This window comes from Panthera onca, assembly GCF_046562875.1.
Source record: "Panthera onca isolate mPanOnc1 chromosome E1 unlocalized genomic scaffold, mPanOnc1 haplotype 2 h2.Chr16_ul_1, whole genome shotgun sequence".
NCBI lineage: Eukaryota > Metazoa > Chordata > Mammalia > Carnivora > Felidae > Panthera > Panthera onca.
In genome coordinates this window covers 355494-369745 of record NW_027675808.1, presented here as the reverse complement: position 1 = coordinate 369745, position 14252 = coordinate 355494, and the positions used below count along the sequence as shown (strand labels likewise).

At 50.2% G+C, this 14252-nt stretch overlaps 1 protein-coding gene across 6 annotated transcripts in view; it reads left to right on the top strand.

Moving 5' to 3' along the window:
* The window catches only part of LOC144615167 (uncharacterized), a 49486-nt gene extending 46171 nt beyond the window's left edge, over window positions 1-3315 (top strand). For 5 of the 6 annotated variants that reach the window (XM_081794678.1, XM_081794675.1, XM_081794677.1 and 2 more), the window contains 3 exons: window positions 1516-1570; window positions 1650-1792; window positions 1894-2120. In XM_081794678.1, coding sequence (XP_081650804.1) covers window positions 1516-1570; window positions 1650-1792; window positions 1894-1996 — 301 coding nt within the window. In that variant the 3' untranslated portion in view covers window positions 1997-2120. Of the gene's footprint in view, window positions 1-1515; window positions 1571-1649; window positions 1793-1893 lie in introns of all 6 variants that reach the window. The other variant, XM_081794674.1, reaches the window with a different exon arrangement.
* The last annotated feature ends 10937 nt before the right edge of the window (window positions 3316-14252 follow it).

Here is a 14252-nt window from a genome sequence, read left to right as displayed (position 1 = left end):
CAATCGTTAAAGTAGAATTTTAGAACTAGATTTTCAAACTCATCTATTTCAATCCCCTTGTTTTACAGCCAGGAAATCACCAAAGGCAGAAAGAATACATATTTGGCCTAATGCTTTGCCTGGATCCAGCAAAGTTAGCTGCCCAGCCAAACCCGAGTTAGAATGGGACTGGCACAGAGCACCTGCTCACTAGACCTTTAAAGAAAGATCGTGGGGGGACGGGGGTAGAAATGTTCAGACCCGTTCCCGCTGGCGGTGGGCATCAGGCCTGGCCACAGACCTTCTCAGAGGCTCTGGAGAAGGGATAGGGAGGGCCAAAAGTCGTGGGGTAAAGGGGCTAGTCTTCAAGCATGATGGAAGGTAGAATACATGAGTCCTTCCCGTAAAGTAGGGGGAAAACTTCCTTCTTCCTCCTTCTGGTTTTCGAGGCCCCGCTCTCCATTCCCTTTATCCAGACCCAATAGAATTTGAACTGGGAGAGACCTTAGATAATCATTTATCTCTTCCTTTTATAATAATGAGATGGAGAAGGAGAAAAGGAAGATGTCTTGCCGGACGGTTGTATCACTAGTACCACTAGAACCAGAAAGAAGATGGTTCCTTTCCAGTTGGGCACGTCTCTGACTACACTGTTCTTGGGCTGTGAACTGCATTTTATGTCACAACTCAGTGCACACATACCGTATAGACATAAGTACCTTCTAAAACAAACTTACCATACACTCTTGATTCTTTCTGTTCTGTTTTTTTTAAGTTTATTATTTATTTGGGGGGGAGGGTGGAGCAGAGAGAGAGAGAGAGAGAGAATCCCAAGCAGGTTCTACACTATCAGCACAGAGCCAGACACAGGGCTCAATGTCACAATCTGTGAGATCATCACTTGAGGCAAAATCGAGACTTGGGCTGCTCACCTGACTGAGCCACCCAGGTATCCCCTATTCCGTTTGTATTCAAAAAGAGTATTTTGTGTTTTAGCGCTAGCCGTGTGTTTTCAGGTGATTTCACGACTCACTCACTCATCTGCCTGCAGTGTGAAAGTCAGTGAGCTAGATAACTGCTGGTTGGACTCAGGCATTCACTCGGTGCGATTCATCTTGTAAGGTAAAGCAGCTAGGAAAATAGAAACACCTCCCCACCCACCAGCAAATGATGCCTGTGAGGCTAAGCCTGGCGGGGACTGATGTAAAATGCTTCTGGAGAGAGTTAGGTGCTTCTGCCGTGTGGTCACCCAGTTTGTTGACTGCACAAGGGCACTTGGCCAAGGGCCAGAAGGTGAGCAGGGTGAAAATCCTGCCTATACTTCATGTCAAGTTACATACAAAGGTCTCCCAGGGACACTGTGGGGCCATTATGGACAGACACAGGAAAATTCTGAAAGCCCAGCATGTATGGAATTATTTCTGAGATCCCAGGTCTGTGTTGATTTTGCTTGCTAATAAGACTGGAGAAATACATTGTGAGAGGCACGGAAAATGGTACGAATCACCAATTGTCTGTGTGTGTGTTTCCTTCCAGGGGCTTCTTTGGATCTCTGCTGCGTAAGAGATGCTCAGAGGAAAGTGACAATCAGGTAAATCTGAGGAGGATAAAGTACCGTGGCTGGAGAAGGCAGGGGAAACAGACCTAACGTTGTCCTTTCTGGTTTCTAGAAGGGCTTTTTCTGGAGAAGGCGGCCACTTTGGCTTAGGGACATGTACAGACCTCTCAATGCCACACGCAAGAAAAACATGGCACAGAAGCTACACGACAAGGATTCTTCTGATGAAGATGAGATTTTCAACATGGAACTAGGGTACGTGATTGGGGAAGATTTTCTCTAAAATGAGGAAATTATGAAGAGTTGAATTGTTCCTTTCGAGAGTCAAAGCCTTGGCATTCTCCTCCTTTTCCCAGGGAGGCTGGCAAAGCCACAGCAGAGAAGACTCGGACCACAGATTCCACTACTGAAGAGCTGGGTGACGAGAGTGAGACAGCACGTGAGATTGTCACAGAGTGAACGCCGTCCTGCCTCAGGCCACCTACAAAGTTTACTTTCCGATACTGGCTTCTCAGCATTGCTTGTAAAATACTTTTTTTCTCATATTAAAATGTATAAATCCATAACCAATTCTAGCCACGTGGTAAGGAATTAAAACGTAAACGGTTAAATATTTATCTACAGACAACAGGGGCCACAGGCGAGAGAAGCAGGACTGAAGCCAGAGTCCCTCGTGGTAGCCAGTATTTCCACAAGACACAGTATGGGCAAAGTAGGGTGAACGGGGCGTCTTTCCGTCATTTCCCTGATACGGTCAGTCTCTGGAAACTGGAAAACGTATCTTCAAGGGGCTTAGACTATTAAGTTAATTAACAGCCTATTCTGGTGCTCTCTCCCCTGGCTCACCAAATACCAGTTATTCACAACGCGCTTGACCCCCTGCCCATAGAGGATCATCTCTCTCTGGCCCCTCTGTGAGGTCTTTGGGGTTGCCAGAATATTTGGATCGCTGAGCCGACCTCCACTGTAGGGCTGAGGCCTGTCTTTCTTCCCAAGAGCTCAAACTCAGACACAAAATGTGTAGTTGGAAGTAGGGTGTTCCTCAACCTTACAAGCTAGTAGATAATTCCCATTGGGTTTTTTTGTTTGTTTTCTTTAAAAAAAAAAAAAAAAAAGTCCCCACCCTCAGAGAGCTAGCAGGGAGATGCTGGAGGGTTAGAGTAAAGAATGTGTGAGAGCAGTAATTACCCAGGACTGCCCTGCTCAGGCCTTTATTTCAGAACACTTATTGGTGGGGGCACTTACTGTTCACCTGTACCCCACTAGCCTCTGCTGACCCCACTGAGGGTCGGATGCGTGCGGCTGGGCTCTCTCCAGTTCAGCCCAGCACCACACCTACCACTGCTTTCCTACCCAGCTCAGATCAGGGCTGCACGATTCCAAGAGATAATGCAGCACAACGTGCAGAAGACGCAAACATCCCTCCACTTCTGCAGAGGAGGGCGTTAACCAGTCACATTTAGGATGTTGGGAGGAGTCGGGGTGCCTGGGTGGCTCAGTCCAGTGAGCATCCGACTTTGGCTCAGGTCATGACCTCATGGTGTGGGAGTTTGAGCCCTGCATTGGGCTCTCTGCTGTCAGCACAGAGCCCACTTCAGATCCTCTGTCTCCCTTTCTCTCTGTCCCTCCCCCCAGCTCACACACTGTCTCTCAAAAATAGATAAACATTAAAAATAATGAAGTCATCTATGCTTTCTGAGTACATGAATGACAGGTTTTAGAAAAAGGACGTCAGAGTCAAAATACAGTAGTGAATAAAAGAAATCCTGAATTAACAAGGTTTGATAATCTCTTTTCTTAATGTCTGTTTATTTTGAAAGAGAGCAAGGGGGGAGGGGCAGAGAGAGAGGGAGAGAAAGAGTCCCAAGCGGGCTGTGTGCTCAGTGTGGAACCCGATGCGAGGGACTCGATCTTACGACCGTGAGATCACAGCCTGAGCTGAAGTCAAGAGTCGGATGCTTAACCGACTGAGCCGCCCAGGCGCCCCTGACAATCTCTTTAAATGCCCCCAAATAAATGCTGGTGGCTTAGCGATAGGTGATGGAATATGGCACCAACCGCTGGCCACCAACAGAGTCCCCCGAGGGGACAGTAGGACTGGGGCACAGCCCAGCAGGTTTGGCAGGGTTGGTAGGAACGGTTCCAAGCGGGGTGATTGGCCCATCAGTGCCTCTTCGGCTTTATTAGTTTGCTGCTGCTGGGCAAGGACACCTGTTCTCCTGGTGCCTGCTCCCGTTCCCCCAGCGTTTTAGTGAGAACGGCCACCAAGTGTCTGTCTCTGTGTGGTGACGTCAGTGAGCCAACAAATAACTGTGTTGAAAGCACAAGACTAGAGAGTAACAGTAATCGGAAGCGGCAGCAGCACCTAGTTTACTATTTGCTTACTTGGTGTCAAGGCCTGGGTTGGGTGTTTTGCAGTCTTAATTTAGCCCAACAGTCCGTGAAAACATACTTTATTATCCCCATCTGGCAGATAAGGGGACAGGGCTTAAAGGATGTAGGTACCCTGTTCAGGTGCCCAAGGCCGCAAATCCAAAACTACCAGGTAGGGGTTTAATCCAGGCCTGTTAACTCCAAAGCCTGCTGACGGTTATACTGCCCTGCTGCAGGGTGCAGGGGTACAGAGACGTCTAAGCCATGGTTACCATCAAAGAATCAATAATTATAACGATGAGGATGGTGGCCGCTACTGTTTGTTGAGCACCTGCTTTGAGCCAGGCGCAGTACTAGGCCCTTTAGTCACTCTTAGGTCACAAGGGCAGAAACTCCTCATGCCAGCTCAAACTCCTTCATGAGCTGGGTGGAGCGGGGGCCGGTGGTGACTTTTTGAAGAAGAGAGGTGGACACAGAGACAGAGCTGACGAGAAACCAAGAAGACCCATCTGTGCATAGTTGGGCTTCCCGAAGTGTGGGCCGGGATTCCAGGCAACTCCATTCTCCTATTTTGGAATATTTCCATTAGCTCAAATGTGGTTCATAAAGTGAAGCTTAGAAAATGTTGTTTCTATAACACGACCTCAAATTTGCACAATACTTATCAGTCTCAAATGCTACCTTGCCGTATTTCTTTTAATTTTTTTTATGTTTATTTTTGAGAGAGAGGGAGAGAGAGAGACAGAGCATGCGGGCAGAGAGAGAGGGAGACACAGAATATGAAGCAGGCTCCAGGCTCTGAGCTGTCAGCACAGAGCCCGATGCGGGTCTCGAACCCATGAACCAACCACGAGATTATGACCCTCTCTGCCACCCCTCCACTCGCACTCTATGTCTCTGTCTCTTTCTCTCTCCAAAATAAACATTTAAAAAAATTTTTTAAAAACAACAATAAACATTTATTCCTCAAAAAACATCTTTTTTAATGTTTATTTTGAAGAGAGAACAAGAGAGAGAGGGAGACACAGAATCTGAAGCAGGCTCCAGGCTCTGAGCTGTCAGCACAGAGCCCAATGCGGGGCCCGAAGCCATGAATGGTGAGACCATGACCTGAGCCAAAGTCAGACGCTCAACCAACTGAGCCACCCAGGCGCAATACCCATCCCCAACCCTCCCCTCCCTCCCACCCCCCATCAACCGTCAGTTTTGTGAACATATTTTAAAACTACCATAGCCAGGAAAACAAACCATTCTAGATATTGCAAACACACACACACACACAAAGGTCATACAAGCAATTGGTGCTCACCACTGGTGGGGCTCGCGGTGGTGAAGGTCAGGGCCAGGGGGGAATCGCACCACTAGCTCTCAGGTTACTTTACCACAGTTGCTCTCCATAGATTCAAAGCTGCTGCTGCCACTCGGTCAGGAAACTTCGGGAAGCCACTGCCGGGGTCACTACAGCCCCATGGCCCCAAGCCTGACTGGTGGGGAGTATGGACTCCAACATTCGGCCCGCATGTCTGCTGCTACAGAGGAGAAAAGCATGGCTTCCACCTCCTTCCACCTCCGCCTTCCAAATTTCACACAGGTACGCTTTATTGGCACAATTCTGCTGTCGAGGGAATCTGTCAACGATGGTTCGTGGGTTTCCAGGACCTGCAAAGAAGGGGCTAGAAATGGGTGTCAAGAGCCAACCAACATCATCCAGCAAACCCCTCCTGATGGGGGGGTGTTCAAAGGCTTTGTAAAAGGGGGGTGGTGTCCACGTGGAGTAACCTGGTGGTCGTGTTTCTAAGTCGGAAACCCTGAAAGGTGTCATTCTAGCTGGGCAGCAGGTGAGGCGCTGGATGCTGACGACATACACTCATCCCCAGAGGTGACTGGAGAAGCGCCTGGAGTTGATTCTTAGTTTCATCTCTGGAACGTTCTCACTGGAATTAAAGCTGGATGGACTATTGGCAATGCAGTATCTGAGAAAACATAGCCCCCATTCAAAAGGGCTGCCAGAGAAAAGATCTCCACAGGGAAACATGTTTTCTCAAAATACAGCCTTTGGACCTCTATACGCAAACATCCCTGGGATGCTTACTTAAAAAGCTGATCCTGAAAATAATTTAATTTCAAAGGCTGTTGGGGCACCTGGGTGGTTCAGTCAGTTGAGCGACCGACTTCGGCTCAGGTCATGATCTCACGGTTCTTGGGTTTGAGCCCCACGTCGGGCTCTGTGCTGACAGCGCGGAGCCTGGAGCCCGCTTTGGAGTCTGTGTCTAACTCGCTCTCTGCCCCTCCCCCACCCCCCTGCTTGCACCCTGCCTCTCTCTCAAAAATAAATATTAAAAATAAAAAAATTAAAAGGCTGATCCTGCACACCTCCCCTGATGAAAACAAACAAAAGCAGACACTACTTAAAGTAATCCAGACAGATTTCAGTCAGTAACATAGTATTGCAGTGCCGTAGGGGAAAGGGTTCATCGTGAGCAGGCACCCGACTGGGATTATTACAGAGGTGATGGGGTATTTCACAGGGAGAATGAGGGACTAGGGAAGGGAATGAGTGGGGGGCTCTATAATCAGAAGTGAAAGATGACAAAAAGCAGGAAGGGACGCTGGCCCATATGAGACCCATCTGGCTTTGCTGACACTTCTCAAAGTTAAGCTCCTGCCCTCTCACAGAAGCTGGGAGACAGGGGCCCGATCTTCAGGCGTTGGCTGGACTCAGCAGCCAATCCTTTAGACAGCCGGGAGTTTTGCAGGCAGGCACTTTAAGGGAGGCTAGGGTCCTACTAGGGATGCGGCCACGAGCTGCCAGCAACCACGTCCGTGTTTGTTCGCCTTCACAGGCCAAGCAAGGTCGAATCAAGAAGAGGGCTCGGAGGAGCCTGGCGAGCATTTGGAGAAAGAATCTGTCACCCTCCGAACCCACATGCCCACCCCTCCTGAGCCCATCCCCCAAACAGAGGGACCACTTTGACAGGCCTTTTTATGCTCACCAAACGACTGAAGTAGGACAAGGCGGACGGGGAGGTGGGGGAAGCAGAGGTTCTCCGGCTTCTTCAGGGCTGGAGGTCGGCAGGGATTTGGGGGTGGGAGACGAAGGGCAGAGCAGATTGAGGATGACCAGGAGGCTCAACTGGATTCTTAACCTGGGAGTCCCGACTGGTCATGCTGGCCGGCTCCTGCCCCCACGGAGGTCAGGGCCTCTCAGTCCTGAGGACCACCAGGCACGACCAGCTCTGGCTCCTGTGGTCCTGGTGGGGGTATGTTGTTGAGACCTGGGGGATGGCGTGGAGCACCAGCTGGGGGGCGGGAGCACACTCATTCAAGAAGAAGAAAAGTCCCGAGGCCCAGAGCAGAGGCAGGAATGGTGCTTAGGCTGCGTGTGTTTCCAGGGCAGCGGCAGAGAGCGGTCTGGCGCCACACTGTGGAGGAAATGAAGATTTCAACGGTACAAAGGCCTCGTCTGGATGAGAGCTACACCCCAGGGTGGTAGAGCAGGAAAACAGAAGGAGCCTGGCTCCCTGACATAAGAGCCACCGAACCAGCCCCAGATCCAGTACTTAACCGGATTATCATATGAGAGATCAAGAAGCTGCTTCTTAAAAAAATTTCTTTTCAATGTTTACTTATTTTTGAGAGACAGAGACAGAGCATGAGCAGGGGAGGGGCAGAGAGAGAGGGAGACACAGAACGTGAAGCAGGCTCCAGGCTCTGAGCCGTCCGCACACATCCCGACATGGGGCTCGAACCCATGAACGGCAAGATCGTGACCTGAGCCAAAGTCAGACACCTGACCGACTGAGCCACCCGGGTGCCCCCAAGAAGCTGTTTTTTAATTTAACCCACTGTTGGGGCGCCTGGATGGCTCAGTCGGTTAGGTGTCCGACTTCGGCTCAGGTCAGGATCTCACCGTTCGTGGGTTCAAGCCCCACATCGGGCTCTGTGCTGACGGCTCGGAGCCTGGAGCCCGCTTCAGACTCTGTGTCTCCCTCTGCCCTTCCCCCACTCAATCTCTGTCTCTGTCTCAAAAATAAATAAACATTTAAAAACAAAGGAATTAAAGGGCGCCTGGGTGGCTCAGTCGGTTAAGCATCCAACTTCAGCTCAGGTCACGATCTCGGGGTTCGTGAGTTTGAGTCCCACATCGGGTTCTGTGCTGTCAGCCTGTCAGCACAGAGCCCGCTTTGGATCCTCTGCCCCACTCTCTCTGCCCCTCCCCCGCTTGCACTCTCCCCCCCGCCCCCCGAAAAAAAGGATTAAAAAAAAAGAATTAAAAAAAATCACTTAACCACTGTTGTGTTGGGTCTCTACTGCAGCAGCTGAACCTGTACGTAACCTGATAACGGAGGGAATCCATGTATCTGTTATCTTTTGCCACAACAGTGCTAACTAATAGACCATCCTCAAAACTCAGAGGAGGCTGGGAAACCGATTCTCACAGGTTGGCCGTTACCGCTGTACTTTAATGCCCTGCTGGCTGGATCGGCGCTGCTTCTCACTGCTGGTCTTTTCTCCCTGTGTTGCTGCCGGGACCCAGGCTGAAGAGGCAGCGGCTACCCAAGAGAAGCGTAAGAGAGCAAGCAAAAGAGCCATCGGGCCTCTTCGAGCCTAAGCACGGAACCAGCCCCCAGCCCCAAGCCAGGGGATGGGAAAGTACACTGTGGCCACGAGGAGACACAGCAGGAGCGGGGATGCGGGGAGGGCCCATAATTCTCTCTCCCAGAATGTGACAGAGTCCTGGGTCAGAGGCTACAACACGGTGGCCCTGCTCTTCTAGGCGTCACCTACGAATGGCGCAGAGTGAAAGACAGCGTCCGTCCATGTGAAGACTCAACCGCAGTTCTCTATCAGGTCAGGAGCCCTGACAAGACAAGAATCACATCTCCTTCCTCTTCCCAACGCCTAGGGCCAGGCCCTGCCCTCAGGGCTGACTCAGGGAGATTACTGGGTGAATCTGAGACCATTTCTTCACTCTCTGCGTCGGATTCCTTATGTGATACAGACTGACCTCCTAAAGGTCAGCACACAGTGCTAGGGGTTTGCCCGCAAAGCTGCAAAGGGACTGTGCCATTGGGAACTGAGATGTGTACCTAGGTCTGTCTACACCGCATCCTGGATCCACTGCCTGCCAGAGGGACCTCCAGAAGAAAGGACTTCTACAAGTTAAATATCGCAGACTTCACACTCCAAAGGAGAACCGTTTGAAGAGAGCCATGGTTAACCCTGACGAATGCCACCATCACCACAGAATTCCAGGCACCGGGCATGTGGGTAGAAAGCATATTTTAGGGCAGTGACTCATGGTAAGTCGTTTCCTCCAGTCCCTAAAACGGGCTATTCAATGTCAAGCTGTCTCAGGCTCAGGCTGATAACAGGGCAGCCATAGGGGACCTAGTGGGAGCTGCGTTGTCACGGTCCAAGTCTGTACGCACCGCTTGTATAACCTGCCCAAGTTCACAAAGACAGGATATCAGTCGCCGCTCTTTATGCTCCCAGTGAAAGAAATCCAACTAAAATATGCTTAAGCCAAAAATGTCATACGGTGTATCGGCTCACATAACCGGGAAGCCTAAGATCTTCAAGCTGGCCGCATCTAGCGCTCAAACGTCATTCTCTCCCCAACTATCCCTCAGTTGTGCTTTCCTCCATGACGGCTTCAGGCCACAGGATGGATGCCCCAAGACTGCAAAGATAGTCCTTAGTAACTCCAACTCTCCACTGAGGTTGAGCAAGCCTCATAAAGGAAAGCCAGTCTTCAAAAAGCCTCTGATTGGTCTGCTTGGACCCTGTATCTGGCAGGAGGAGACCCTGATTGGCCAGCCATGGTCAGCGTGCACCTGCAAGGTGGGCCTTAAACCAGTACTTAAGTCTCTGCTAGGGCACAGGAACTGAATAGAAAGTCAAGAGAGGGGGTTGTCTCACGGCAAGTTGAGGGGGCGAGGTGACAAATGGAAGACCAGACATTGAGGCTAGATTGAACTAACCCTAAGCCTAAACTTTGAACAGGCTTTCACACGTTCATAGATGCTATTGTGAGTAAAACACAAATTCACTTAAGAGCAGGAGTGCCTTCATAGTAACTTTTGGTCTTTCTGTATTTTTTGTCCCAATTAATAGATATCGAAAGGATCCCTACGATCACGAGCAGGTCCGAAGACCATTCTATTTTTTAATATTAGAAAGGGATTCTTAACTGCAGATTAAGAGAGAGAGTAAAGAAAGCAAGAAGAGAAGGGAGCCAGGAAAACCCCAGCCCAGGAAGCAGCGAAGGAAGGTTCCAGGACAGCAGCGTATGACAGGTCAAGGAGGTAGCCGAGGGAAACGGCACTAACTGTCATGCCAGAGCACTGGAGCGGAGTGGAGGAGTGATCGTGGCGGGCAGCACAGAAAGAGAAGGAGAAGAAATTAAACCCCGGGGGGTCAGGGGACAGAAACGAGTGCCATCGGACTACATGAGCAAGCTCTGCGGTGAACAATGCTTACCTAGTCACAATTCTGCAACCACTATCAATCATGGGGCAAGAGTGACAAAACTAAACCCCAAGAATGGAATGGGTGGGGGGTGTTAAAGACCTAACTCCTTGCCTGTGTTGCTAGGAAGTCCACAGATAGCGTCTAAAATGGGTGAATCAGAGCACCTGGGTGGCTCAGTCGGTTGAGCGTCTGACGTCAGCTCAGGTCACGATTTCACGGTTCGTGGGTTCGAGCCCCGCATCGGACTTTGTGTTGACAGCGCAGAGCCTGCTTGGGATTCTCTCTCTCCTTCTCTCTCTTTCAAAAAAAAAAAAAAAATTAAAAAACTCTTTTAAATGGAAGAATTAAGAGCTAGAAACACAAGATAGGTGGAGATAAGCACCAGAAGATCCAGCGAGAGGTAAGGAGGACCGAGGACTGGCGAGCTGGCCCAGGAGGGTGGGGATGGTCGAGGCAAGAAGCTGCTGCGGGTCATTCTGTTTCCTCACCACTTCATTTCGTACTATTTGAACTGTAAACTATGTGTGATAACATTTGGGAGGCTTAAAGAGTCCATTCTTTTGTCAACGGCACCTCAAAGCTGTATTTGTGTCCAACTTTATTGAGATAGAATTGACACATAATTTTTACGAACCCTTTAAATCCATTTTTTAAAGAGAGTGGGAAGAACCAGCTTCCTGCAACAGAAGCCATGAGAACATTACCTATTCCGGTTTCAAAAGAAATGGTGGCATTAGTTCTGCTTAGATGATTTCGGTCAGAGACCAAGTAAGCATACATCTGGGGTTCAAACAAGAGAGGCTCTCACTCCAGTGCTCAAAGACCAGTTAGAAAACGGAGATCTGACTGAACTGGGTAGGTACGAATTAGCCAAAACTGTAACAATAATAATAATAATAATAATAATAATAATAATATAGCTAGTTATCCTCAAGTGCTTACTTCAGACCAGAAACCGTCCTGAGGATATTATCTTATTTAATCCTCATGGCAACTGATATTTTCCCCAATTTACAGATGAGGAACTGAGGCTCAGATAGTTTGGGGAACTTCCCGGAAGTCACACACTCTGGCCCCTCTGCCTGAGGCAGAGGGGCCTCAGCGTGTTGTGATTTACTTCTCTTTTCTAACCACCAATCAAACTTAGAAGTTTCTATCTCTGGTGCCATCTCGAGGGGCCTATGAAAACCACTGACTGTGGCAGTGGTCTCAGGCCCACACTTGCTGGGTTGTGCTGGGCCCTGCGCTGTCTTAGGGAAGGCCTAGAAAACAGTATGGGGTAGAGCCGGTATTCAAACCTAAGCATTCCCGGCTCCAAAGCCCACTTGCTCGGCCACTGAATTATGCTAGTTCTCCAGCTAGAATCAGAGCTGGGTGAGGATCCCACCTGTAGTAATTATGAGTTGTATGGCCTTGGGCCCCCAAGTTCCTTAACCTCTCTTAAGCCTGTTTTATCATCTATGCCATGGGGATAACAATGGTGCTTACCTTCAGGGTGGTTGCTAAGGATAAATCAAAATTCCTATCTGGCAAATAGGAGCCTCTATTTTCCACACCTGTTAAATGCCTTGCCCTTCAGCTCCTAGGTTAAGGAGAGATTCTCACATTTTCTCACCCTTCAGATCCACGGGTGGTAGGGCAAGAGACAGAAAAGGTTTGGGTCAAGGCTAAATACTTGGACCTCATCCCAGAGTGACTCTCCAGGGCAGGGGCGGGGTTCAGGAATCTACACCTTAGACCCCCGAGAAATTCAGATGCCTGCAGTCCTCCTGCCTGGCTTTGAATGACTATGCGTAGTGCTTGAAATCTGACAGACCAGTGCCTTTGTGAGCGTCTGAGCCCTTCCTGCACTGGCCTCCAGCTCTGTCTGTGCCTCCTCCCTTTCCCCATTGCCCAATCTGTCTTTATCTCCCCCTTCCATTCTAAGCCCCCTCCCCTTACTCTAGCCTTACTTCCTAGCTTCCTCTCCACCTCTCCGTGCACCCTCCCCTGAGCTCAGTCTGCATTCCTACCCACCGGCCGTTTCTCTACCAGTCTCTTCGCAGGCATTGCCCTTTCCTGTGTCCACCCGGAAGGCTCAGATAAAAGTTGCTTCCGCCAGGATAACCTTCAAGGCCTCTTCCCTGGCACCATGGCACTTTGCACGTACCTTTATTATTGCTCAAATAACAGGGTAATGGGAGATTTTTTTTTCCGGCCTCAGATTACCTGGTGGACTCGTGGCCCACGAATGGTGGAAATGTGCGCCAGAGTAAGATGGAGAGAGGAGGACAAGCCCGTAGACTTTGCAGAGGGGCCGAGAGGCCTGAGAAGTAAGAGAAGACCAGGAGACAGGGGCTCCTGAAAAGATAGATAAGAGATTACCATGCGGGGTTCCCACAGCTTTTGCAGACAGCGGCTGCGCAAAAATTCATTGGAAGAACTGAGGAATGTTGCTGGCTCCATCTGGGGGAGGGCATGCTTGTATCAAGACACTGATGCTCTTGATGTGCTATAATTATAACCAGAAACACTATCCTTTTGCCCAGGAAACTGGATTTCCCAGTAAATTCCTTACTTTCCAAGTTGTTTAACGCTAAGATAATGCTTTGCTTCTGTGTCCTTATTTATTTATCTTTAACGTTTATTTACTTTGGAGAGGGAGAGCACAAGCGAGGGAGGGGCAGAGAGAGAGAGAGAGAGAGAGAGAGAGAGAGAATCCCAAGCAGGCTCTGCACGGTCAGCGCAGAGCCCAATGCAGGGCTGGAACTCACAACTGTGAGATTGTGACCTGAGCCGAAGTCAGACACTTAACCGACCGAGCCACCCAGGCATCCCTCCGTGTCCTTATTTCTAACTTTCTGTTCAACTGTTAACCATACTAAATGTACTCAGATTCATCTAGTCTAAAATCGAGGAGAGGTGGTTCTCGCTCCTAGAGACAGAATTATTGAAGAGGCAGCCCGCACACACTCAGGTGCCACATCTCCAACAGCTGGTTTTATAAATGGAAACAGGCACTGGGACCCCTTCTTCTCCCCTTCCCAGAAAGGCTGATGGAGAGCCTGGCCCAGATCAGTGGAGCTTTCTTCCAAGAACTGTCCCGTTCCCAGACCAGCCCTGTAGACACCCCCAAAGTCCCCCTGGACCTGCAGGTAGCAGTACCTCTCCACCCCAGTACTCACCCCACACTCAGGCCCTAAGATCCCACTTGACCTGAGCCTGCAGGTATGAAGTGTCCAAAGCACAAGACATCTGTCCCCACCCCCACCAACACACACTCTTGACCTTTTGTTCTGGGTCCATGTGAAAGAGAAATGTCAACTCTACCAAGTAAAGGAAACAAACAACTTCCTGGCTAGATGAGAATAACCAGAACCTTAAGCTTCATGCCTGGGGGCTGACGGGTACCTAAAGGTGCTCCCTTGGTGATAGGGGTGATCAAAACCTGTATGCTTGTCCTGAGAACCACCAGGCGGGAAGCACCAACTGCACTGATGCCCTCAGGGAGGCAAAACTAGGGTAGACGTTATTGGTCCGATTTTACAAGTGGGAACCTTCCGGGCAGGAGGCCAACAGACAGCCTCGGTAGACAGCACGGTAGATAGTGCTGTGCCCAGGCAAGGTCGTGAACCCAGAAGGCGGCCGGGATCTAGTGAGACGCAGACACTGCTGGGGGCGGGCAGTAGGACACGTTCCGCCCGACACTGGTGGGCTAGCCTGGTGGCCTCGCCTCTTCGTGCGCATCTCGGGTCGCAGAGTCCCCAGCCTCCCAGATCACTCACCTGCTCTGGAGCTGGGAACTTGGGCTTTCCTGAGCGCTGGCCCCGCCCCGAGGCTCCGCCGGCCCTGCGCTGGGCTCCGCGGTCCGGGGGCGGGGCCGGACGCC